The sequence below is a fragment of the Carassius carassius genome, chromosome 7 (genome assembly GCF_963082965.1).
Source record: "Carassius carassius chromosome 7, fCarCar2.1, whole genome shotgun sequence".
In the NCBI taxonomy this organism is placed as follows: Eukaryota; Metazoa; Chordata; class Actinopteri; order Cypriniformes; family Cyprinidae; genus Carassius; species Carassius carassius.
In genome coordinates this window covers 12295212-12321832 of record NC_081761.1, presented here as the reverse complement: position 1 = coordinate 12321832, position 26621 = coordinate 12295212, and the positions used below count along the sequence as shown (strand labels likewise).

The 26621-nt window shown below is 35.8% G+C and overlaps 1 protein-coding gene across 7 annotated transcripts; it reads left to right on the top strand.

Moving 5' to 3' along the window:
* The first annotated feature begins 2316 nt into the window (after nucleotides 1-2316).
* On the top strand, nucleotides 2317-25664 carry LOC132143553 (RNA-binding protein 47-like). Of its 7 annotated transcripts, none has more exons than XM_059553882.1 (7): nucleotides 2317-2558; nucleotides 9805-9966; nucleotides 17534-18257; nucleotides 18691-19195; nucleotides 20700-20903; nucleotides 21963-22153; nucleotides 23561-25664. In XM_059553882.1, exons 3-7 carry the CDS (start codon nucleotides 17565-17567, stop codon nucleotides 23813-23815), a joined length of 1848 nt encoding a protein of 615 aa, XP_059409865.1. In that variant the 5' UTR covers nucleotides 2317-2558; nucleotides 9805-9966; nucleotides 17534-17564; the 3' UTR covers nucleotides 23816-25664. The 7 variants fall into 7 exon arrangements, with proteins under 7 accessions (XP_059409865.1, XP_059409860.1, XP_059409861.1 ...); XM_059553877.1 differs by having other exon boundaries at nucleotides 20697-20903; XM_059553878.1 differs by lacking the exon at nucleotides 9805-9966 and having other exon boundaries at nucleotides 20697-20903.
* The last annotated feature ends 957 nt before the right edge of the window (nucleotides 25665-26621 follow it).

Below are 26621 nucleotides of genomic sequence, written 5' to 3'. Positions count from 1 at the left end.
ATTTATATTGATATAAATGCAGCCTTGATGAGCAAGAGACTTCATTCAAAACCATTAAAAACAGTTACAGAACCAAAACTTTTTAACAGTAGAGTAAATTAAACTTAAATTGAAAATTCCATTGCCTAGAAGCAATACATATTTCCTCCGGGTGTGTGTGTGTGTGTGTGTGTGTTTTGGGTTAAGGGGTGGTGTATGTATGTTTTGGGTCTGCAAATGACTTATTGTGTGTATGTTTTTGGGCTGAATGATAATGAGTGTGTGTGTGTGTGTGTGGGAGAAAGTGTGTGATTGTACTCCCCCTCTTCAGGCAGGAGTATGATTGGCTTTAAACAGATTAACATTCTAATGGTGAGAGTCTTAAATCCACCCAGTAAAAGAACAAAAACTGCTCATTAAAACATACTGACCCTACCACATGTTCTCCCTCTCCTTTTCCTTTAAATGTTTCATTTCTTTTTCTCTCCACCTGTCTTTCTCTTCAGACATTGTTCTATGAATTTCTAGGATTGGTAAAGTATCTCTAACTCATCAGTTTGGCTCAGTTGCATTACGCCTGCACACATCCGCCCTTCAGATAACCATTTGATTGCATTTATTCATTTTTGTAATGCAACTTCAACTCATGTTAAAGTTCAGTATTAGATTAAAATGTGTTGTTTGTTTACTAAGATGTATGGAAGCTTGTTTATGCCTTAAAGTGGAGTAAAATTAAAATAATAAAATGAAATAAAATAAAGTTCCTGGTCTATTTCGTGTTAATTTTGCTGTGTCACTGTAATGCCCACTGACTCTGCAACCAGAGATGAGGAATGTAATTTTTCCACTCCTGCTGCTTTTGCCTATGTGAAATTCACCTGCAAGCCTTTGTCATATCCAACATTGAGGAAGTGTTCCCGATCTCTCTCTATGTCTCTTGTTTTCTCTCTGCATTGTCTGTCTATTGAGAGAGAAGAAGGTGTGTTAAATGCATTGATTGTATGAAAGGCGTTTCTGTGTGTGAGAATAAATAGAACTCTTCTCAGAGACTTGTATTTCACACATGGGGGTTGGTTCATTTATTTTTCTGTTGCTAGCTTAGTCAAGAAATCAATGGTTTAGTGAACCATTCTAATCAGTGACTAGTTATTAGATGAACTATTTGTTTGCCTGAGAAAACAATGGTGCATATTATTGAATGATATTAAAGTGGTAGTTTACCCCCAAAAAATAGAATTCTCATGTAGTTACAATCCTGTACACTGAAATAAAGTAATTGCTAGTAAATTTCACAAATAATAAAGGCAACACATTGAACTGAACAGTTAAAATGATATTTTGTAGAGAGACTGAAATAGTATTTTCTTGTTAAAATGTTCTCCAATATGTTTTATGTATTTATTTATTTCAATTTACAACTTCAAAAGAATTATATGTATGTATATACATATTATATTATATGGTTAAGTTTATTGTTTGGTTTTACGTTATTCGTTTTAATTATGCATAATTTACTGTTATTACTGTAGTAAGTGCATGTAATGATTAACTGTCACATTAAAGTAAAATAAACATAACAGTTTTTGTGTCTGTACGACCACATTTTATAAATTAATTTAATTAGAAATACACACTAACACACACACAAGCTAGAGGTCAGTGAAATGGGTGAAATTATTATTTTGAAGATAACCTTTTTTTCATTCCCAGAGGTCTATGAAAAACAGTGTGTGTTCATCTTTGTGTCACATTGATGCCTTTTTTGTGTACATCAGAGAAACCAAATGGGATGGTGAGCTCTGGTATGTTTAAGGTGTGTGTGTGTGTGTGTGTGTGGAATGCTGCTCTGGCCTGTCTCCAGGTTGAGGGAGGATAGCGTTTCCAATCCGAGAAACTGGAAGCATTCTGGTTTGGTGAGTTTCTGAGGCACACACACACACACACACAGAGAGAGAGAGAGAAAGGAACAGGTTGCTCGGACCAGCCCGGTGAGAAAGATGTGAGACAAAACATTTCCCAGTACTAACTGCTGTAGACATAGACTGACACATACCCACACACACACACACGCTCTTTCTTTTTATCAGTTTCTAAAGATTTAACATTCCTTATATATATATATATATAGTTTTCTGAAAAGTTTGTTTTTGACCTTTGGCATTAAAGACTGGTTCAGTATTCCAACAGATTTTTTCTTCCTCACTGCAGAGGAATGTGAAGATTATGTCAGTGAGAGGCAGGTACAGAGACTAGCGCTAATTACTCTCTCTCTCTCTCTCTCTCTCTTTCTCCGCCCGGTCTCCCTCGTTTTCCCTCCCTCCTCCTCCTCCTTGCCAGTGAAGGAGACAAGCAGGGGAACAAACAGCAGGGACGGGGAAGTGAAACAGTTTGGAGACAGAAACCAAAAGAGCAAAAGAAGAGAAACTTAAAGTTTTTTCATCACTCTGGACTGTCAAGACCTGTGAGAACAGACACGATAACGGGTGAAATACAGAGAAACAGGGATGAATGTGGTTGATCTGCTGTGCCTTTGATTAATGCAACACATAGATTCTCTTTGACAGCAACTAAAAGCGCAGGTAAGTTCCCACATTCTCATGCATGTCTTTTTGTGATCCTCTCCTTCACTGTCTCATGTTTTGTCAGGTTTCCTTCCTTGTTCTCTGTGTGTCATCTTCTCACAGATGGTCCAGCGATCACGTTCTCCCCTCTGACCTTATTTATTTTCATATAGTTAAACTGACATCTCTCTTTCCCTCCCTCCCTTTTTCTATCCTTTTTCCATCTTACAGTTGTAAGGTTAGAATGTCCTTGTGTTGCGAAAACTGTGTTAAAAGTTGCTCTGCGGGTCTTTTGTGTGTGTGTTGTGTAACTGGGCTCAGGGGGTGTGCTATAATTTAGTGTGTGTGAGAGAATCAGGTTTCTGACAATGAGATGGCTCAATCTAAGAGAAAAAACAATGATTAAAAAAGATTTAAAGGCCCATTCCAGCCAACGTAAGAGTTTGCATGCTTAGTGTAATGAGTGTAGACGTGTACTTTTTTCAGAGGGGAATGGCACAACATGAACGGACAAGACCCACACTTCACTTTACAGATTAATCACCATTTCATAAGCAAATAATTGTTTCTAGAACCGTAGAATCTTGTTTTTCTACTAGCAATGTATGGAAATTAAGTCTTAAAACACATAATAGGAAAGCTTCAGCTAAAACTTTAATGTGATGTTGAGTTGTCTCCAAAAAGCAGCTACATCTGAGGCAAACCTCACTTTAGGAAAATATCCAAAAGGTAAAAATGACTCATATACTGTATGTCATAAACAAATTTATCTTTTAGGGTTAGGGCAAGTTTGTTGCTATTATAATTAATTTTATGTAAGAAGAACAGCAAGATAACTATGTAAACGTTTGTGTGGGTATGTTTACTTAGCTGTACTTGAGGTATAATTTTGTCTACAGAAGTGAACTTAATTGTTCAAAACCTCCCTTTGGGGGATAACTATGGACTTTTTCAACTGGAAAAAAAATTCATAAACCATGTTTTTTTTTTCTTCTTCTAAAATTACAAGTCATTTCTTTTAGTTGTAGTAGACAGTGGCAGTAGTATTATATATATGTTTAGACAAAAATCATAAAAGGTCAGGAGTCTTGAGAGTCGACACACTGTGACTTTGCATTATGGGAGATGTAGTTTAAAATAAATTAAGAACTTGAGAAGAATTAACATTGAAGGTGAAGTACAATGAAAAGACAACCTGTCTGTGTGTGTGTGCGTGTGTGTGTGTGTGTGTTCGTGTGCGTGTCTCAATGTTCATGTGACTCTCTGTTGTTACTCTAAATACCGCAGCTGTTAAATGTGTAGGCGTGTTTATTTGGTGACAGACCTTTAGGGGCCCAGTAGTATATGCACTTGTGTGTGTATGTGTGTGTGTATTGGAAATCTGATTGGCTGTGGTTCTGACTTAAACCAGTTCTCACTTAAACCAGTTCTCTTTGCCTCCATTCAGCTGCTTATCTGATTATCAGAAAGCAGCATATTAAGGTGCATGTGTGTTTTTGGAATTTATATGCATGTTACTTTCATTAAATATTTAAATGATTTTAATTTTAATTTTATTTTGCCTTTTAATTTCATAAAGACAAAATCATTTTTGTCTTGTGAATTGCTTGTGTAAACTTTGAGAAAAAGATGCCTTGCTTGTGTTTCTGGTTTACACTTCAGAATCAGAAATGCTGTTATAATTGCTAAGTCCGGTTAGTTTCTGTGAATCGTTTTTTTTAAATGAACTGATTGACAATTTTGAACATTTGGTGAGCATTAAGACGGTAGCAAAAATCCATTTAATCCGGAGCAAAAATCTTTTTGAAGTTGCTATGTTTGTTTTCTGCTAATCATTTCAAATAGTCTGTTTCAAAAAATTGATTCACAATTCTGACTTAAAGTTATGATGTGTAGCATAGCATTTTCATGAAATATTTTTATGTAACATTCAAATATTCATGCAAATAATGTTTGCCATAATCATGCAAATATTTTAATGTAATATTCAAAAGTGTTCATAAATATAGCTTTTTGTTACTGTTTATTATTATATACTGGTACATAAATCTTGAAATTGTTCCTTCCATTTAATGACAGAAAATTAAGGATTTGATCATAAAAATGCAAAATTTTATGATTGATGGCCTTTTTATAGTTATAAAAATATCATCCCTTAATGTCAGGGTAAAAGCATAAAAATAGATCTTTTACTTTAATTTTTTACTTTTTTCTGTGCTATATCATTAAGTTCTATTCTCTAAATGTCTTTATTTCTTAAAGAAAATCTCGATCCCTACAAACTCTAAATTGAATATAATTGTAAGGTTTAGAGACATTTCTCAATTCTACATCCTTTATTGACTCAGTAGTTTTGTTTCCTCTTTGAGGGAAACACACATTTCTTATTCATCCACCTTCAGCACTTCAGTCAGCCTTCCTTGACTTCTTGTAGACATACTATTAGATATAAAGAAGGAAATGGAGAGAGAGCAAGACAGGTCACCTCTCTTTCTGTGTTCTTAAAGTCATATGACTGATCATGTGACCCCCTCAGCATGACTTTAACCATGACAGACATCTGGACAAGTGTATGTGTGTGTGTGTATGTGTGTGTGTATGTGTGTGTGTGTGTGTGTGTGTGTGTGTGTGTGTATGTGTGTGTGTGTGTGTGTGTGAGAGTGAAACAGGATCTCCTCTCTCTCTCTTCTGCTTTTCTTCCCATCTCTCTCCCTAACACACACCAAATACCTGCACTTCACAATGAATGCATTCTTATATTCTCTCTATAGACAGACTAGAAGAGCCGTATGTGTGTGTGTGTGTGTGTTCAGCATGGTTCTCCTCCAGGTACTTTGATTAAAAGTGACTTCTGAGGGGTGGAGCTCTTTTAGACCAAAGGCTTAATTTGGGATATCCCACCGTGTGACACGCACATACACACACACACGCACACACACACGCACACACACACGCACACACACACGCACACACACACACACACACACACACACACACACACACACACACACACACACACACACACACACACACACTAGTCTCCTTAGTGACCCAAGTTCTGCATGTCTGAATCAAGTCGCTCAATTTCTCTCTGTCTTGCTAATGCTTTTATGCTGCTTCATTACACTCTTCTCTCTCTCCACTTTCATCTTTTCTTTGTTGTAGTAAGTAATAATAGGCCTCGTTCATTGAACCCAATAAACAGGACAAAATCTGGACTGGTGTGTGAATATTGTTATGTACTTCTGCTATAGTGTGTGTATGTATGGAATGAAGGGGTAAGAGAACACAATGATCCATCGTAGTTTGTCCTCTTTTAAATGTAACTATTTAAAACATCTCATCCTTCATGCACTGATACTGAAGACTCAAACACTTGCAAGTTTTTTCCCATTACACCCTGTCCTTCCAACAAGACCTTCAATGGTTTTCAACCAGAAAAACAACGTAGTACAAAAATCAACTTCTTTTCTCTTAATGTTATAATGTATAAATATATTGTAAATGTAATCCATCTGAATCATGAGTCTTCTGTAGACACATGATCTGATTAATAGGTTTAATTTAGGTTTTTATTCACTGTAATGATTTAAACCTTCATATTCATCCGATAGAAGGAGGCTGGAACCGGCGGACAATCAAATAACCTTTTAATACAAAATAAACACAAAACAGCGCACCAGCCCCTCACGGACGACTGGTGCGCGCAAATAAAAACCAAAACACAACTAAAAGCCCAGGCCTGGTCCTCTCTCGTCCTTCACTGTCGTCGCTCCAGTTTTATATCCTTCCATCTCCTCTGTGGGCCTCGAGACCGGCGGGTCAAACAGGTGTAGCTCATCTCCAATCACTCCACCGGCCTCGCTCCCATGTCCCTCGGCCCCGCCCCACTCGTCACATTCACATATTAACATTGATCAACACATGGAGTACATCAACGGAAGCTCAAACGTGCTTGCTTGATGTGAAGGTTAAACTACAGTTAAACTTCCGTTTCTCGCGTTTGATGTGTTCTTTAAGTATAGATTAAAACATAAATATGTAAATAATCACCTTTATCATCCAGACTTGGATTTAGCTACTTGATTCATATGGATTTCTAGGCTATCTATGATTCAAATTTAGGTAGGATGTACTTTAAATGGAGGGACAGAAATCTCACAGGTTTCATAATCTTGGTTTTGTGTTTCAAAGATGAAAGTTTTATATGTTGGGAGTGCAGAGTGACCCTCAAGTAAATAAAAATCTGAGTATCCTCAACCAGAACAGAATGTGAAGTGTCTCAGAGATTGCAACAAATGAGTCCAGCCTGATATTACTAGGGCTTCTGTTTATTTTTGTTTTGCTTTTTTATTAACAAAATACAAACTGCAACTCTACAGTTATTTCAGATGGTGGAAATGTATAATCTTCTCCACTTAATGCCATAATCAGTGTTGGGGAAGTTACTTTTAAAAGTAATGTGTTACGATATTGTGTTACACCATGGAAAAGTATCTAATTGTGTTACTTAAAATAAAAATACTAAACAATAACTTAACTAAAAATGTTACTTATAAAGTAATGCATTATATTACTTTTGTGTTACTTTTTGTCACCTGGGCTGGGTTTGCTTAGTTGTTAATAAAAAACAAAGCAAAAGTTATCTTTTTGCCAACTTCCAAAATTGAAATTATTAAACCTCAGACTGAAGGAAGAGCCTCAGCCTCTGCACCTCACTCCCAGTTTCTCCTAACACAGGGACAGGAGAGGTGTCAGTAAATAAGAGAGAAATCCAAGTAACTTGTATTGCTTTTTTGAAAAAGTACCTCAGATATTTTGTTGTAAATTTGAAAGTAATGCATTACTTTACTAGTTACTTAAACAAAGTAATCTGATTATACAGTATAATCTGTGTTACTTTTAATGCGTTACCCTTCACCACTTGCTGTAATACTTCAGGACTGGAGCTTTGAAATATTTTGCCAAAACATTGGACCAATAAGACTTCACTTCACTTGAAATCTCATTGTTTTAAAATCACCCTATGTATTACACTTCAATATGGCTCTTCCATGTCTGTAGTTATTTAAAGCTGTTAAGCAGTTGAGCCATCAACTCAGTCACCATCATATGACCTTGACTAAGAGATCTTACTGTAGGTCAGATGTATTACTAGCATAGAAAGTCAGAGCGCATGTCTGTTTGCGTGTCCGTGTGTGTGTCTTTATTCTATTCATGTATCCATACAGTGCTGAAGTTTGAGTTAAACCTGATTTTCCAGTTACCTTTACCAGCAATGTGTAAAACTAAAACACACTTTCACAGTCTATCTTAATTCCCCCCAAACACACACACACACACACACACACACACACACACACACACACACACACACACACACACACACACACACACACACGTCTTCTCCCAACTGTCACTTGAGGATATATGTTTATCTAATACTTTTGTCTCTCTTTTTCTGTAACAAACACACTCTTGAGAAAGCACAGAAGAAGAACTTGAACTCAATAAAGACTAAGGTTTTAGATGTGTACAGTGAGCACTGATAAGGCTATAAATGCAGACTTTGCCCCCTCTAAAAGTACAGTATGTTGACTCTACACAGCCTCACCCTGCTTTATGACCTACACACAATGCATCATGTGCCTAGGTTTTATAATGTTGCTAATGATTTAAAAGATCATATCTGAAGGTGCTATTTTACATCTCAAGGTTGCATTTGAGCGATTGGGGATACACTTTGGAAATGTTTCCTTGTGAATTAATGTGTGTACATTGTGCATTGTGAGCACAGGACTGTTGTAGACAGTTGAGGGATCCATCCAACTGGTTTGCCACCCATTTGTGTGTGTGTGTGTGTGTGTGTGTGTGTGTGTGTGTGTGAGAGAGAGAGTGTGTGTTTGTTTTGTGTGGCTACTAAGGATTCTTCTGACCAGCCAACCACCTCAAACAAAAATAGTTTTGCCTCTTAAGTGCACCATCATTTCCTGTTTATGCATGTCCCCCATCGCTCTTCTCTAAATGTGTAACAAGTGACCATCATCATATGACATCTTACTGACTCTGCAGAAAAATATAATCGGGTAGTTGATAAATAACATGTCCATGAACTTTGTTTTCAAACCAATATGTTGGCTATAAAGGAAAGTGTTGCTTTTTAGCATAGTTTAAAGGGGTCAGGGTCACATGGTCCTTCAGAAATCTGATTTAGTGCTCAGGAAACACACTTTATTATTATTAAAGTTGAAATCAGCTGAAAAGTTGTGCTGCTTTAATTTTTTAATGAACACCATGATTCCCTTTTTTCGGGGTTATTCGATGAATACACAGTGCAGCATTCACTTGGAACACAAATCACATTATAAATGTCTCTACTGTCATTTTTGATCAGTTTAATGCATCCCTGTTGAATAAAGGTTTTGATTTCTTAAATAAATAAGTAAATAAATGAAAATAAAAATAAAAAAACAAACAAGCAAACTTACAGTCCCCAAACTTTTAAATGAAAGTGTATAGTCATTTTTCTTTTTTACACCAACCATTATGGCAGTTAAAAAAGTGGTCAGCGCAACAAAAATTTATTTCTTCATTTGTAAAATATTTTAATGAGGAAGAAATATCAAGTGCACATACAAACAAGTTTTTGGTCAAGTTTAGCATGCTCCTGTGCTATATAGAATTTTCCTTTTTATAAGACCACTTTTGGTTGTCTCAGTTTCTGAATGCTCTTTCACTCAAACACACACAACCTTCTGCAAATCAATGATTTCCACCTTATCAAAGTAACCAGAGCAACATAAAACACACTGTAACGTGTAAGTACCTGTTTCTTAGGAACAGGAATGAGAAGATTTCACAGTCCTTTCCAGGTTTGAATGTGCATGAGGGCCGCTGATCTTCAAACTGTTTGTGTTGAAATGTTTTTGAATGCAGGAATTCAGGAAATTGATTTCAGGTTAGACTGAATAGTTTTCATAGTCAGTTGCCGCTTATAATGAACTTTGGCTCAGTCAATGGACAACCTCATTCACAGCTCACCGCACACAGTCACGCTCCCGCACAGATGTCTCGTTTGCTCCCAGAAAAACGGGAGAGAAGGGTTCTTTGGTGTGACAAGGAAAAGGAAGGAAGAAAGAAAGAAATATAGGAGAGAGATGCAGGAGTGGGCACCTTTGCTCTGCCCCACCCCTCACATGCACTGAGTAAACACTGTTTTACCAACTGCACCTCCAATCACACACTCCGCTTCTCTACCCCACAGACTGTGTGTGTGAGACCGAGAGATTGACCGAGAGAGACAAGAGGGTAGCTGCTGACGCCAGACAGACAGAAGGCCTGAGTGTGTGTTTGTGTGACTGTGTTAGTGAAACACACACCAGCTGCACTGCTACTCGGACACACATTAATTCACCTGAAAAGGCAGGTAATGTGTGTTTCTTCATTGTGTGACTGTGACTGCTGGGATTCTAAAGTATGTGTGTATTTTCTGCTTGTTTAGTTCTGGCTGAGGCTTTATTTAAATGTTTGGAGGTAACTTCTGTGTTCTTTTTTAGTGGCAATGTTGTAATGACCTTTTATGACCTTCAGGGGAACTTAAAAAATGAAAACGATATATTTGTTTACTGTATGGTAAGGATGTTGAAATATAAATGTACTGTTGAAATATAAATAGCATCTTAGGTAATTTGACTAGCAGCATTGTGTGTTTATGCAAGTGAGCAAAAAATATAGTAAAATGTAATTGTGCGTCACAGTTCGCTACGTTGGTTGTTGGTCTTTGGACTCAACTTCTTCAGCCTTATGTTTGCTGTTAGGGTGGGCCCAGACTTGTGCGTGTTACTGTTATCAGAAAGGTTTACGTAGATATCTTAGTTCTCCGTGTGCAGATTTTTCATCGAAAATTCATCAGGAGAACGTGATGAGACATCAGTGATTTGCTTACTTGAGGCATTTTTGAGCAGATCATCAGCTGTGTGTGTCTATATCAGCGGACTGTGTTTAAACAGACCTCGTCACATTGTGTTGCAGTAAGTAGATTAACTTCAGGAGTGAAGAGTTCAGACTGCAAGATAAGAAACCTCAAGGTGTCAGCAGCATTTGTGGTTCATCCCAATGCTCTAATGTGTGCAGTGTAGTTATGGTAAAAAGAATTGAAGTGCTTTAGTGCTTTAACAATGATTGTTAAGCCTTGTTAACCAAAACTATTGAAATGTAAATATCTAAAATAACTGAAATAAAATAACATAAATGTTAGGTAAAAAAAAAAAACTTAAATTAGAAATATACACTTAGTAACTAATTGTAATAAAATAAGTTTAGCAGTGTTACTAAACTAAAAGTAAAACTGATAAAAATTGTTTTCATTGATTGAAATAAAGCGGAAATAAAATAAAACATAAATTAGGTTTTTAAAAAAACTTTATAACTTTTAAAAGTGAAAATTAGAAATGTTGCCTTTGTAAGTGATTGAAATATAAAATGTAGAAGTACTAACTTTTCTAAAAAACTAAATTATAAAACAAAAATTATGAATAAAAACTAATTCTAAATAATAATGAATACTATAAGAGTATATAATAATACGTAAATAACACTGATCGTTTGGGTTATTTAATGCCTGTTTTTGTCTAGTTTCTAAGTCTTGAGAACAAAATCATTGTGTGTTTTATATAAATGACTAGATAAACGTTTTACTGCAGCATGTTTTCATAGAGAATTGAAACAGAGGATTACAGGAATTGAGAACGGTGTTGTGGGTATGATGGTCACCATGTCCACACGTCTCTCACTCTGTCTGACATTATTTGACGCCAGTGTTCTGTTTTAAGAAACCGTGTCCTTTATGTTATATTGTAAAGTCATGTGATCCAGACATTCATCTGAGATGCACATAGCATATATATAGGACCATATACAGACCTTTACAATACTGAGCTTTCTTTGTAACTCTGATAGTTCTCAGTGCTGCTTCTTGTTAGATCTTTCTCACCACTGAATTCAAGGATTTTATTACATCTTGAAAACTTAAGATCACATTTTTGTTTTTGACAGCTTTCAAGAGATTCACTCTGAGATTCACATTTCTGTCACTTTCAGTATTCATATCGATTGCTGTTGACAAACAGATGATGCACTAGCTGTTTGGATCACATCATTACACAAAGTTCCAGTGAACAGTCATTGAGAATAAAATGTATCTGTTAAAGTATGTCTATGCTTACATGTTTGTTTTGGCCAACATCTGGCCACTTCGGCATATAACTATAACTGCTAGGCTGATTAACAGAAGTTGTAGTTCCCTCTTGTGTCACTTTCAAAATCAACCAGCAGCTTTTTCACTGGATAATCTGTTTAAAATGAAAGCTGAATTTTGTGAACTTTAAGTAAATATTGTGTAAATTATCCATTTAATTTCTGTAAATGTTTTTTTTCATATTATCATCTGTATTTATTGCCATTTCTGTAGTGCTAAACTCAAGATACTGACCACTTGCAACCGAAAAATTATATATAGAGTATGGAGAGTGTGTCAAATTAAAAAAGAATTGTGGAGCCTGGTTTAGAGAGACTTAATGTTAATGATCTGCACAGTGATTATGAAGTGTCACAAAGGTCAGCGTTTCTCAGAGATTAGGTTTAATAATTATAGGACACTATTATAGAGTTTTGCTTAGTCACTGAGAAGAACACAAGGTTCTGAACTTTTCGGTTTCATCATGTGAGTGGTTTTTTAAAATATGCGGTTTTAAGAGTCTCTTCGGCAATAAACATTAACTCACCAGATAATCTGTTGGTCATGGCAACAAACTTTGACTCTTAACGCACTGTGGCACTTGTATGGATGCTGAGTGTAAAAGGAGTTAATCTAAACCTTGCTGACACACCAACATTCAGACACAGTAAAAACATACAAAAACTCTCTCACCCATGTCCTTTAGCCACCTTTTACCCCTGAGACTCTTTAATGACACTCAGGCCAGCAGAGCTTTTGTGCATATGTGAGGGCTTTTCTTCGCTCTCTTGGTTGCTCTATAGAGTGTATATCATTTGAAGAGTCCTTGACATGACTAAAGAGATGCCCAGTATCTACACATAAACAGAAAGTAAGGCATAAGATGGGTCAATGACATTATGGGCTCATCTGACTCATCTATTTATTTATTCAAAAATACATAAAAACTTAAATATGCATCTTTTATGATAACCATGTTTTTAATCCCTTAACTATAAATTATTTTGATATTTTTGTGGGCATAAAGTCAAAAACGTCAGGTGAAACAACTGTCCTGATAGCCTTAAGAAAACTCTTGTTAAAATAATATAGTTACAAAAACTGCTACACTGGTTAATTATATTTAAATATGCAAAAAATGGAGAAAACAGAAAATTATATATATTAGTTAACTCCTTAACTAAAAAATATTTTTATATTTTTATGGGCATAAAGTCAAAAATTACTTTTGCATACTTATATGTGTGTGTATATATATATATATATATATATATATATATATACATATATATATATATATATATATACATATATACATATATATATATATATATATATATATATATATACATATATACATATATATATATATATATATATATATATATATATATATATATATATATATATATATATATATATATATATATATATATATATATACAGTTTATTAAATTAAACAGCAAATTATATATCATTTCTAAATTATAGATAAAAACAATGCACATTTTTTTATAAAGGTAAATTTAGTTCAGGTTGTAAAATTTGATATGGTGCAATTTCCCAGAAATGCATAATATTTATGAATATTATTAAATATATTATTACGAATAATATATTACCTTAATATTTATTTGGTTATCAAATTTAAACTTTTCTTAAACAAATTTTAAAACTTGGCAAATGTATTTTGAACTAGATTTTTTTTCCGTTATCATGGATACTCTTATTTGTCATTGACTCAAATGCCTCTTCATTATTTGTTGTGAGAGAGTGTATATTTGCACTTTTAAAGATGTATCTTGCAACCAGGCCAAAATTACAACCTCATTGTTAATAGACGCATAACAGCAATTCTAAAATCTTTTCAAACTAAAGTACAAACACATGTATGGTTATTAAACCTAAGCAAAAAAATAAATAAAAAAAATTATTAAATTAAACAAATAGATGAAAATCTTTGAAGTTGTATCCTTCACACTTTTTCCCATCATGCAAAATGTCAGCGATGATCAATCTTCCAAGCCACAGTGACCCAGCTCTGTACAGCATGTGTGTGTGTTTGCTGTCAGAACAGTACTTTGGGAGGCCAGCGTGTGTATTGTTCTACCCTTCATAATTTCACTCTTTTCTTTCACTGAGATCGAAGGAGTTTCACCCTAGAGATACTAATTGATATTTCGAGATTCAAAAGCCTTGTGTGTGTTATTGTGTACCCGTGTGTGTGAGTTTATATGTGCTGATTGTAAAATATTGTCCTGTGTTAAAGAAAATCTGATATACTTCTGTCAATCAGTATCTTATGTAATATAAAACCTTTGTGATTGCACACACAAAACCTCACACTTTCCAAGGACGATCCTCCTTCATTAACACACTTCATTCCATAAACTCATTTATTTCTATCACTTGATATTTAGTTACACACTATTTATTTAATAATGTGCAGTTCGATTATATTATTAAGTTATTACTTATGATGTTTATTAATATTACTTAAGGTTAAATAGTAATAATATAAATTAAATTTAAAAACTGGTGTTAAATTGTTATTTCATACTAAATACATCTTAAATACTATTATTCTCAAGATAAGTTTAATCTTCCATTGGAGACTTAAAAATTGTGCATTCGGTTTCCACATTTTCTTTAAGTAAATTTAAGATATTTTTGTTGTAACTCGTATAAGGCATTAAACACAAGTTTGAATTTCTCAAATGTTAAAATGAACATGAACTAAGATTGCAATATGTTTTATAAATGTAGTTAACTAAATTATTAAGTTTTAGTTCATATTTATTAAGTTTTAATGTTGTGTTTTTCATAATTTTGTTTGAAAATTGTTAAAATATTTAAAGATTTTCAGAAAAGTTTATGTAAGAATTTGTCTATTTTGTTGAAATGAGTTGCACATTTTGTGTGTCTGTGTATGTGTGTGTGTGTGTGTGTGTGTGTGTGTGTGTGTGTGTGTATATATATATATATATATATATATATATATATATATATATATATATATATATATATATATATATATGTGTGTGTGTGTGTGTGTGTGTGTGGCTAGTGATTTGTGCTGGTTAATTATCCACCTGCTGCTGCCTCAGGTTTCCTTGCACGAAGTACACATGCACACACAGACTTATAAAGGTCAACCATTGCCAGGCAGGTACAATGAAATATGGAACCTGATGTTGGCTGGAAAATTAATAATCTTTTTCCACCTTCTCGATCGTGCATTTTCTCTGTCTTGCCACTGATTTTCACTTCCTGCTGTTTTCTGTAGGTTATATCTGCACGGAACAAGGAAACGTCTAAAACATCTCACTTCCAGATACACATGAGGGCCTAAAAATGCTTTTTAAGTCTTTGTTATCCCCAGGGATTTACCTCAATATTAACTGTCAATCATTTTAATTACATGTATTACAATAATGTGTATTAATTACAAGAATTGATTACTTCCTATTGTGATTAATTAGTAATTAATTAATCACAATTAATGAACACAATAATTAAATTTTAAATACAGAAACTGACCTAAAGCAAGCCTAACCTAAAAAGTATTTTGCTAAAAAGCGTGAACCCCATATCAAAAGCCTATCACAGGCAGTCCACATCACTCCTTTTACAGTCGAGCTGTTGCATGAGCTCCGCCTTTTGAAGCGTGTCAAGGTGAGTACAATCGAGAGAGAGAAACTCAGTAAGACTCCAGATATTGAGCGTAGAAACGCGTCACTTGTGAGATCATTCATTCAGTGCTGGATGCTCTCGGTTAGTGTTTGGAGAGACCGACAGTTTTGTACTCTGTTTCGCTGCTTTTCCATTTTTTTAATACGAGTATGATTAAATATGCGCTAGACTGGCTTGACGTCTTTAAACAGTTGCGTTTGGGTCTTGCGCAAGAACAGCCTACTTTTTGAACGCGATGTCAAGTTAAAATAAGATAAACATTTAAAAACACGTCTCGAGATCTTGCGTTTTTTTTACAGCTCGTCTCACATTTTTTATTGCTCCCACGTAGCTCTATAGGACGCATTTGCGTTTTTATCACGCTTTTTTGTCATAATTAATCGCATGAAAATTACACATCTACTTATTTTTGCTCTTGCGGAGTCACATTTTTTTATTTTCTTATGCTTTCTTTCTCTCTTTACTTGTTCATGCATAATTTATTCTCTCTCGACCTCTCCTTCCTCCAGAATTCTGCTGAATCGTCTCAGTTTTGTCATTCAGTACACTTCCATTGAACCCACTTCCACCAAGACTATCCCCAATTTAATATGAAAACCAGTAGTTTATCTTAAAGGAAGTATTTTTATTTTGTAGTAGTAGTAGTAGTAGTAGTAAATGCCCGTTATTCAAATTCTTAACTTTTTTTTGTACTATTATTTAATTTGTATAAAATTGTATTCAAATCAGTCTCTATTAGCTGTTTTTGTCAAACATTTGCATAAGTGAATATAGAAATGCTATATCCACAGATTATTTAAATGTCTCTTATTAGTTTGTCTGCTTGGTCCTTATGGCTTTTGATTAGTCAGTCTGCTTTTCTTCCTGTTTCAGCTTGGCCTTGAGCCACACATGTACTGATTTTCAGTATATGTGTGTGCAAGCGTGTGAATGAGGAAGTGTTTATGGATGTGTGTGAGAGCGCTTTGGTTTAGTACTGCTGAGTTGCCTGTTATTCCAACCTCATTGTCCCAGTCACATGCTCCTTCAGTGCGCCTCTTAGAACTCATCATGAAAACACCAGGTACCGACTTAAGCACGGTGGGTGTTGTAGTTGTTCATTTGTTTAAACTTTATTCCTTAAGTATATTAATAATAACTTTTACACCTTGTTACTTTTGTCCATTTTAGTTGTGTTTACTTGCATTTTTGTGTCCGTGTGAGTTATGTGAATGTTGTGTGCTCCAGGATAAGCTGTGTATGGGTCAGCATGCTCTGCATGTGCAGCCATGGTTTCATTGCTAAGCAACCTAACTACCTTTACCCCCTCTCCAGAGGCATCAAGGTCCGGCTAACTGCTAAATTACTGACTTGAGCCAACTAACGGCAAAACAGTGAATATATGTTCCGTATAATGTTCATTAAAACATTACATTGCCTACAAAATCATGGTTTCTTTATGTCAAATATGATTTTTTTGTCAAAGATTTTGCTTCCATGCATCTGTGTTCTGATTATGGAAATTTCTAGACTGTAGGATTTAAGCATTTTGGAGATCTATCTATCAGTCTATCTGTCTGTCTATCTGTCTGTCTATCTATATATTTTTAACAGCAATGTTATTGAATGAAATTGGATATTAAATGATACTATTAAATTGTATTAAGTTGTTGTTTATTTCCTTCAGTTTAACATTTAGATTACCTTTACCGTCATCTAAGGCTTAAAAAAATTATTAACACTGTTAATTGTATTCTCTAGCAAATTTCAAAATTAATGTCAGCTTTTCATACTGTGCATTATAATGTAAATTCTCTAGTTGCATTCAAAATAACTTATTTTATTTTTTAGTAATTGTTTATTTTTAATTCATTTAGACAATTTTAATACAGGCCACTTAACCATAAGATGAAAATAATAATTATTTGGCAAAATTTTAATATTGGTACATCCCTAGTTGACATGAGAAATTTAAATTTATTAGCTAATAGTTTTATTAGATAATTATGTAGTGATGCTTGCAATTTGTTTTCAGTACAAATAACATATACATACTGACCAGAATAAATTATTTGTCTCTTTTTAGACTCCAATCCTGATTGGATGCTTGTCTCAGAATGACAGCAGAAGACTCCGCCTCTGCCGTTGCTATGAGTAACCCTAGCCCTTCCTCCTCTTCTAAGGCCTCCTCTGAGCATCCGCAGCATCACAGCACCATCCCAGAGGGAGTGGCTGGTGCCCCCAATGAAGCTGCCCTAGTGGCCCTGATGGAGCGATCAGGCTATGGTATGGTGCAAGAAAATGGACAACGCAAATATGGGCCACCGCCTGGCTGGCAAGGCCCCTCCCCTCCACGTGGCTGCGAAATCTTTGTGGGTAAAATCCCACGTGATGTTTACGAGGATGAGCTGGTGCCAGTATTTGAGACTGTAGGACGGATCTACGAGATGCGCCTGATGATGGATTTTGATGGGAAGAACCGCGGTTATGCATTCGTCATGTACACGCAGAAGCATGAGGCTAAGCGAGCAGTTCGTGAACTCAATAACTTCGAAATCCGTCCAGGAAGGTTGCTAGGTGTGTGCTCTAGTGTAGATAACTGCCGCCTCTTCATTGGTGGAATCCCAAAAACCAAGAAACGTGAAGAGATCCTGGAAGAAGTTTCCAAGGTGACAGAGGGGGTGCTGGATGTGATTGTGTACGCCAGTGCTGCGGATAAGATGAAGAATCGAGGCTTTGCCTTTGTAGAGTATGAGTCTCACCGTGCTGCTGCTATGGCCAGAAGAAAGCTCATGCCAGGGCGAATTCAGGTTAACACCATTTTCCACTGAAATTTTTAACTTCATTATATACTTGCAAAAGGAGAATTTTTGAAGACTCTTCACACAGCTATTTTCCATACAACAGAAGTGATAGACCACATCTACTAAGCTCAAAAATGCTAGCTCTTCAGTTAACAAATTACTTAATGGGAATATTTTGATTGGATCGCTCTAATGGTGCTTCTATCATTTTTATTTGCACTTTTTGAAGCTTTATAGTATTGTTTCACTGAAAAACTGTTGTGTGAAGATTTTTATGAAAAAAAAAAATAACAGCATAGCAGTTTGAAATGACATGAGGGTAAATAAATAATGAGAATTTCATTTTTAGCCAAACTATTCCTTTATTTATAATATTTTGTGAATATACCTACCTTAATTTAAATCAGTTGTGTGTGTATCTCTTTCTCTATGTATACAGCTCTGGGGTCACCAGATTGCAGTTGACTGGGCAGAACCTGAGATCGACGTTGACGAGGATGTGATGGAAACAGTGAAAATTCTGTATGTGCGCAACCTGATGATAGAGACCAGTGAAGATACTCTACACCAAACCTTCAGCCAGTTCAATCCTGGGTGTGTCGAACGGGTCAAAAAAATCCGAGACTATGCCTTTGTTCACTTCGCCAGTCGAGAAGATGCGGTGATTTCTATGGACAACCTGAACAACACAGAGATCGAAGGTTCCCGCATCGAAGTAACCCTGGCCAAGCCTGTGGATAAGGAGCAGTACACCCGCTATCAGAAAGCATCGAAGGGAACACCGGCTGCGGCTGCAGCTGTGGCTGCGGCTGCAGCTGCGGCTGCGACAACTACTGACAACAGCCAACAAAGTTATGTGTATCAGTGTGACCCATATACACTCGCCTATTATGGCTATCCCTACAGCACACTCATTGGACCCAACCGAGACTACTTCATCAAAGGTTGGACACTTCATTTTTTTCTTTCTACCCTCTAAGATCAAAATGAACAGTGGGGAGAGTGTGATTCTTAATAAAAATAAAAAAGATCCTATATGTACTCAAGAAATGCAATACCATTTGATAAAATCAAAATGACCTGAAAACATTCATAACAATTGATTTTTCTTGATGACCTTGTGTATTATGCAGTTAAACATATACGTAATCAGACTTGATCTGTACAAACAAATGTAGGGGATGAATTACAATAAATGTTTAAATTATGTCTTTTTAACTCAGAACTTTCATATGGCTACCAGCTTTAAAACAGTGGTTCTCAACTGGTGAAAAAAAAATCCAATGCTAAAAATCCTGAAAATCAAAACCCATGAGCTACACACGGTAATATATGACCCATTCAGGGGGTGTAAGGGGTGCTGTAATTGCACTTCATTACCAGTTACACTGAAACAAGTCAAATTTACTTTTTAACACTTATGTACCATTAAAAGGGGGGATTTTTACTTTTATCAAGTATGTCTCAATAGAGTACACATACTTTAAAATATAATGGAGATAAAAATGGTTTGGTTGGAAACAAATGTTGAAATTGGCTTCAATTTCAAGAGACTTTTAGAACCCAAAATCACTTTTCCTATTCAGCCTAGTCATTTTAATAATTTGCATATTAGTTCATGGTAATTTTTTATAATCTTTTAATTAATAATTGTATATAATTTAGCATTTTAGTTCATGGTGATTTTAATTTTTTGAGGAAATTAACAGTTTTGGTACTGTGGATGCTACTTGGTATCTAATATAAAATCCAGAAACAAAACCATTTGAGAACAGCTGTTTTAAAAGTCCTGTTTGTTGCTACATTTCTAGTATGGCCACTAGATGGCATGCATTTTGAGATTGTTTTGTGCTGAAGGGCTGAGAATGAGATCCCCAAAATGTATGATACTGAAACTAATGATGGGAATCTGGTATTATTATATTTCCTAACCCATAATCATCAATTACAAATGCTTGTGGTTTTGGGTTGGGTTGTAACAACTGAGATCATTTTTCTCTTTCAAATTGAACAAAGAATTGTGATTGCGTATACATTCTGAAACATACTTGTTATATATTTGACAACATCTATTGTCTGATTAAAACAGTACTTTATCTTTACTTTTAATTTCAACTTCGCTCAAACGCCACCACTCCCATCTTAAAGAATGGAAGGGAATTGCAAATATCTCAAGAGGTGTTCACACTGACAGCAATTTGAATTAGAATGCCGAAGAGTGATAGTACCACACCCCATCTCGATTACAAAGTTCATCGGTGCAAGCAAACCTTTTTAGCAAATACATTTAACTAGAATCGAAAGCTGACAGAGAAAGCTAATGACTTTACTTTAATCGTCTGCTTAATGCCATGCAATGGGGTTACCAGTACATATATATATGTATGTATGTGGCTCCTTGTGGTTCTGTACCTGAACAGAACCTCCTTTCATTTTTATCTTAAGCAGGTACTGTAAGAGGCCGTGGCCGTGCTGGGGCCGTTAATAGGGGCCCAGGGCCCCGCGGCTCATACCTTGGTGGCTATTCAGCTGGCCGAGGCATTTACAGCCGCTACCATGAAGGAAAGGCCAAACTGCCGGATAAGCCTTACGAGATCATGACCAATCTAGAGCTGGCAGCTGTGAACCAAATGGGCATGAAGCCTGGCACAAGTCAGTGTGAAATTAAACCACATATATATAAAGAATTTAACTCAGTTGTGCTCTACTCCATTCAGTGGAGGCAGAATCTAGAAACTTCTAGAACCATAATTTACTAATATTATTTATTAGTGAAACTGAACCACCAGTTAGTTTTACATTCAATTCTTAAAATGACAATCAAGTAAACTGGAGTTATTAAAAAAAGTAAAGATAATTTATTAAACTGTACTGCCCCTACTGGCCTGGAGTGGAACACTAACTTCGTTTCTTTATGACAGCTGTCATAGCTGTCACTGCTTACCCTAGTAAGCAGGCTTTGGTATCCATTTTATTGCTTAAATGCTTTCTTTCAATTATACATACAGTTTTCAAACAATTCTCAAAAGCTCTCAAAATTTTATATACCTCTAGATTAAATATTACAATATACAGTTATCTGAATAGACTGCTACTCAATGCATTATCATAAGACAGGAACTAAAACCACTTATAAAATGCTTTGAGAGCGTTTGACTTTGTTTGGGCATTGAGTTCAAAGTTCTTAATTACTTTATTTTCTTACTAATCAGCTGCTCTGTGTCGAAACTGACTGATCTTGCTGAATTCTGATCTGAGATCTGCGAAATCCTGACTGGACGTCACTTAAACCTACTGAACCTAAATCTGAATTAACATGGGGAATGAAAAGAGTTTTTGTACATGGAAACAATGTGTGTGTGTGTGTGTGTGTGTGTGTGTGTGTGATAGACGGTGTGTATGTGGCTCTTTGTGGGTGTATTTTTTGTCGCTAATCTTAAGCTGAGTCATACACTTGTTGTAAATGAGGACAGGTTGTGTAAGTCTCAGTCTTTCCCTTTTTCCTGCTTTTAACCTTTATCATTTTTGCATTTTCTGACCTATCTTTATTTTCCCCAATTTCTTTACTGCCTCATTTCAGATTTTAAATTGTATGTTAACTAACATATTGTACACACTTTACATAGTGATGCACAAAATATGCTATTATGTAAAGTACACTATATAGTCTGCATATTTTTGCCATTGTTCTAATTGTATGTATATGTTTAGTGGCTCTTCCAGGCCTCTGTGCCCAGTACCCTGCTATGTTTTCTGCTGCCCCTGCAACTAAGTTAATGGAGGAAGGGAAGATGCACCCAGTGGAGCACCTGATAAATCCTTTGGCCCTCCAGCATGACCCCACAGCTGCCTCGGCCACTGCAGCAGTCATACCTGCGGTCTCCACACCACCACCTTTCCAGGTACTGTACTCACCTGCACCTGAGCAGCTGGGGCAATTTGCAGTTATTATAACACTCAGATAATTCTAACACCACTGAAAGCAAGAATTCTGTGCTGTATGGTATTTAACAGCCAATTAAAATATTATTGAACAACTATGTGGAACTTGATCGAGCCTGGAGCGATCCTTTGAATTGCAGTAGCAAATATTTGAAAGTGAAAAATCAGAACTGGGACAGAAATTTAAAGAAATTCTTGTAACTTCAGTAAGTGTAATTTGTAACTTGAAAAGGAAGTTGAAAGGCCTTCTCTAAAAGTTGAAATAGTTTTAATTTTGAAGGTCTTATAGGCCAAAATGCCAGTATATTACATTTCTTTGAACTGTAATTATAAATTCCACTTCCTCTAATTCCAGTTCAAATTCGAGTTCAGCTTTCTATTCAGTTAAAATTCCAACTCATAAATTGGAAGGAGGCTAATTCTAAAAACATAAATTCCAATGAGCATATGTTGCTGCCTGTAATTAAAAAATTCATCAAATAAAAACACTTTTAGTAGCCAAAAAATAAAAAGATATTGAATTTTTCAAATATTATCAGATAAATAATACCAATACTGACCAAAAATACACAACATCTAGTCAAAATGCTATTTTCACAATATATCACCTTCACAACTTTATGGAAATCTGTATGAATTTTGTATTCATACGGTCATGATAAGTAAGATTTTTTTTTTTTTAAGAAATTAAATTAGAATATCGGACTGTTAAAGGGATAGTTCACCATCTGTAATATGGGGTTTTAATACAAGTTTACTCTCTATGCAGTAAAGACATTATTTTATTTATTTTTTTGAATCTGTTCTACATGACTAGAGAAAATGAAGGAAAAAGTGATGTACTGAAAAATGCAGGAAAATTTCAACACTTGTAATGCACTGGGCTCGATCAAACTATCAATAAGTGGGGATACAAAAATTCCTCAGTATGATCTGTAGTTTTCACAAAAGCAAAGTTTGCGTCATACGGTGAACTTTTGCTGACAAATAACCTCAATCTTGGTGCAGGTAATAGAAAAATACTGTAATACACATTGTTCATTTACTGTATCGACATTGTAAAAAAACAAAGCTGGTTGAAAATCAGCAAACTTATCCTTTAAAATGCAAATGTGTTTGCTGTGGAGGAAAATTGGATCAGATTTTATTTAATTTTTGAACAGAGAATGACAACCCCTCCATTCACTTACAGTATTCAGTTCGGTACAATTAAGAAATCACTCTAGGCAGCACTACCCAACATGACAGTGTGGAAATAAAAACTGAGTGACCCGCCATCATGGTCGTTGTCAAAAACACTTTATTTATCATTGCTTTATGGCGTCTAGCTAGGATATGGTGTAACAATCTATTTCTTTTCCTCACAGGGTCGTCCTTTAACTCCCATCTATGCAATGGCTCATAATATGCAGAGGATTCCGGCTGGAGCTGCCAGTCTGTATGGAGCCGGTTACATGCCTATCGCCACCCACGCCAACACCGCCACGCTGGCAGCGCTGCAGAAGAACGCTGCTGTGGCAGCCGCTGCAACCTATGGAGGGTACGCTGGGTACTTGCCTCAGGCCTTCCCTGCTGGTGCCACCTTCCAGATGCCCATTCACGATGTATACCAGACCTACTGAGACACGCACAGCTTCAATCACAGTGACTTACAATTACATCCACCGCGTCGCCACACGCCATCAGACATGTACGGCACAACTATGAGGTCTGCTGGTTAATTGAACAACGCAGAGTGAAACTGACATACAACTAAACTAACACATTCTGACTCGTGTGAAGCTCCCGGAAGCCTTTAGATTAGATGCTGCCAGCAAGGATGTAGATTTCTGCTAAATTTATTCACAACTTTATCAGCCCCACATTTATTAATCCAGACGTATGACCTAGACCAAAACCACTTTTATATGCTACTGCTTAACTTACCAAGACAGGTAGACTTTTGTGTTCTAAGTTATGGACTCAAACCCTTCAATGTGACCAGAACCTCCCCTATTCTCCCTTTAGATCGATAGGAAGCAGTCTGTCAGTTCAGCTTCCTAAAGGAATTGACAACACTTGCTGATTTCCAAAGCCATCACACGACTGAATGAATGACAACTCCTGTTCTCGCATGCTCATTTGCATCTTTTATCATTCTGCAGAGGTCTTGTATATTAGCTGATTACCAGTACAGATGTGGACTGACTCCGAGTGATATGTTCATATGAAGTAATTCACAATAAGACTCGCAGAAGAAGCACACCTACTGACATATCACTGTCTTCCCCACACACTCCAGCTGAGAATCACGAGCCAGAGCGTTCCTGTCGGCACACACTCCTAATAACGCTCCTCTGCATTCACGGCCACAAGAATACTGAAGGAACGCTGTAGTATTTGTGGACTTTAAAAAGAACGTATTTAATGCCTCTGTATGCTTTAGAGCATTTACTTTTGTTTTATGAAGAAAAACTGTAAAATGAACAAACAACTGCTGAGCAGGAACTTCAACAACCACAGAAGTAGAAGATTGAAAGTGTTTCATGAAAATACTGTATTTTGAGTTTATAACATATATTTGCAAAATGCGTTGAAGATGTCGAATCTTACTACCATTGGGTTTCCTGTACAAGAGTCTATATGCAAATACCTACATTCGTTTTTCCGCCTGAACTGTTTGCTTATGCATTTTTATATTTAGATTGTTTTAAGACTGTACTGTTTAATTGGTTTGAAGATGTTGTTTTTATTGTCTAGAGGATATTTAGCTTCTCTTAACTGGAAGATAGACAAACACTGTTTTCATTCACATTCTCAGAGGCAATGTGTTCAAGAAAAAGAAAACTGGAAATATAGACGTTTTTCGGTCAGCTGGATATATGCTGGATAGCATTTGTTCCCTGTTTACGGGATAGTTCACCCAAAAATGAAAATGCATATCTTTGCAAACCTGTATACCGTAACTTTCTTTGGTGAAACATCAAAGACGCTCTCCATGCAGTTGAAGTCAACGGTAACCAAAACGTTTAGGTTACTAAGATCTACTTTTGTGTTCTGCGAAAGAAAGTAAGTCATGCAGGTTTGCAATGACACAAATAAATTATTTTCATTGATTTGCATAATTTTCATTTTTGTGTAAATTATCCCTTTAATGTGTTTTAAATGCACAAACTGGACTGACAAAAAAAGTAGATGGGTTGAAGATGCAGCATTATTTATGATGACTTAGTTCTGCTTGATTGCACTGGTTGTGTTTGTCGATGACCAACCCTTATTTTTCAGACCACTACTGTGATTCCAAGCATTCAGTCCTGTGAAGTCTTATGTGCATCATTAGGAGAGCACAGGCTCCCTCATATCCGCTTTTGTGCCATTAATACAAATTACACCTGAAGTAATGTCCCATTTATCACTGAACCAGTTATGTTCATGTTGTTTATTAATGGTCTTGAGTTGCAGACCTTGAGTTGCAGAATAAAATCAGGTTAATGGATGAGCAGCAGTGGGTCCATCGAGTTTTGTAGTTTTTGCTTTCTTTTGTAGCTCTAACCCTGCATTTTTGTAGATCTCACTCCATGTGTAGCTACTGTAGTATGGTGTGTTAGCAGTGATGACTGTTCTGCACTTAAACATTTTAGGGTGTTAGAGGTTCTTGTGTATATGCTTTACAATATGTGTGTGAGCAGGCACTTTTGTCTCTTTAGAGGTATTTTGATACTCCTAGAACTGGAATGAACTGGACCAAACTGAAACCAGGGGTTCAGAGAACCTGTTAATATCCTCATTGTCTTTTCAGCGACTGCTGTATATCATATTAATGTCCTTCTGAAGACTGCTGTATGCCACGACTTTGCCTTCTGTAGGACTGTGTATGTCACATGTGCCTTTATTCAGACTGCTGTCTGTCAAGTGACCTCTTAAACTCTGTTTGTGATACCACAGTGCCTCTTCTGTCCTATTTTCTCTCAAAAAGTCAAGGTTTTTTTCTTCTTCTTTTTTGTGTGTTATACTGTTGTTTCTATGGGGGCTCTGAGTGTTAGAGTGCTGCTTTATGTTGTATTATGCTTTTATGTGATTCATGTTCTAACGGAGTTGATGTTTTATTAAGTATAGCTTGTTTTTTAGAAGAGACTGAGTGAAAGTTTGGGGAAACTTCACAATGTACCAAACAAAGAATGACAATCCATGCAGTTCACATCACGTTAGCTAGAGACACATTTTTACACACTGCCGCCATCACTGAGGACACTCTCTCTCAGAAATGGCATATCTGTGTGTTTTTTTAGAAAAGTGAACCATCCCCAGTAGTTTTTCTCTGTCTGTTATCTAATCTTTTAATATAAGAGAAGCAGTCAGGGTATATTTAATATATACAGTACAATGTTTTTATGTATGAAGTAAGAGGAAATGCTATAATATATTTTAAGAAGATATTTCCATCTCATT

Bases quoted from the DNA above. Each gene is read 5' to 3' on its own strand.
- LOC132143553 (XM_059553878.1), top strand. From the start codon at position 17,565: ATGACAGCAGAAGACTCCGCCTCTGCCGTTGCTATGAGTAACCCTAGC. The intron at 18,258-18,690 runs GTTAACACCATT...CTATGTATACAG, and splicing joins TCATGCCAGGGCGAATTCAG to CTCTGGGGTCACCAGATTGC. The intron at 19,196-20,696 runs GTTGGACACTTC...TTTTATCTTAAG, and splicing joins CCGAGACTACTTCATCAAAG to CAGGTACTGTAAGAGGCCGT.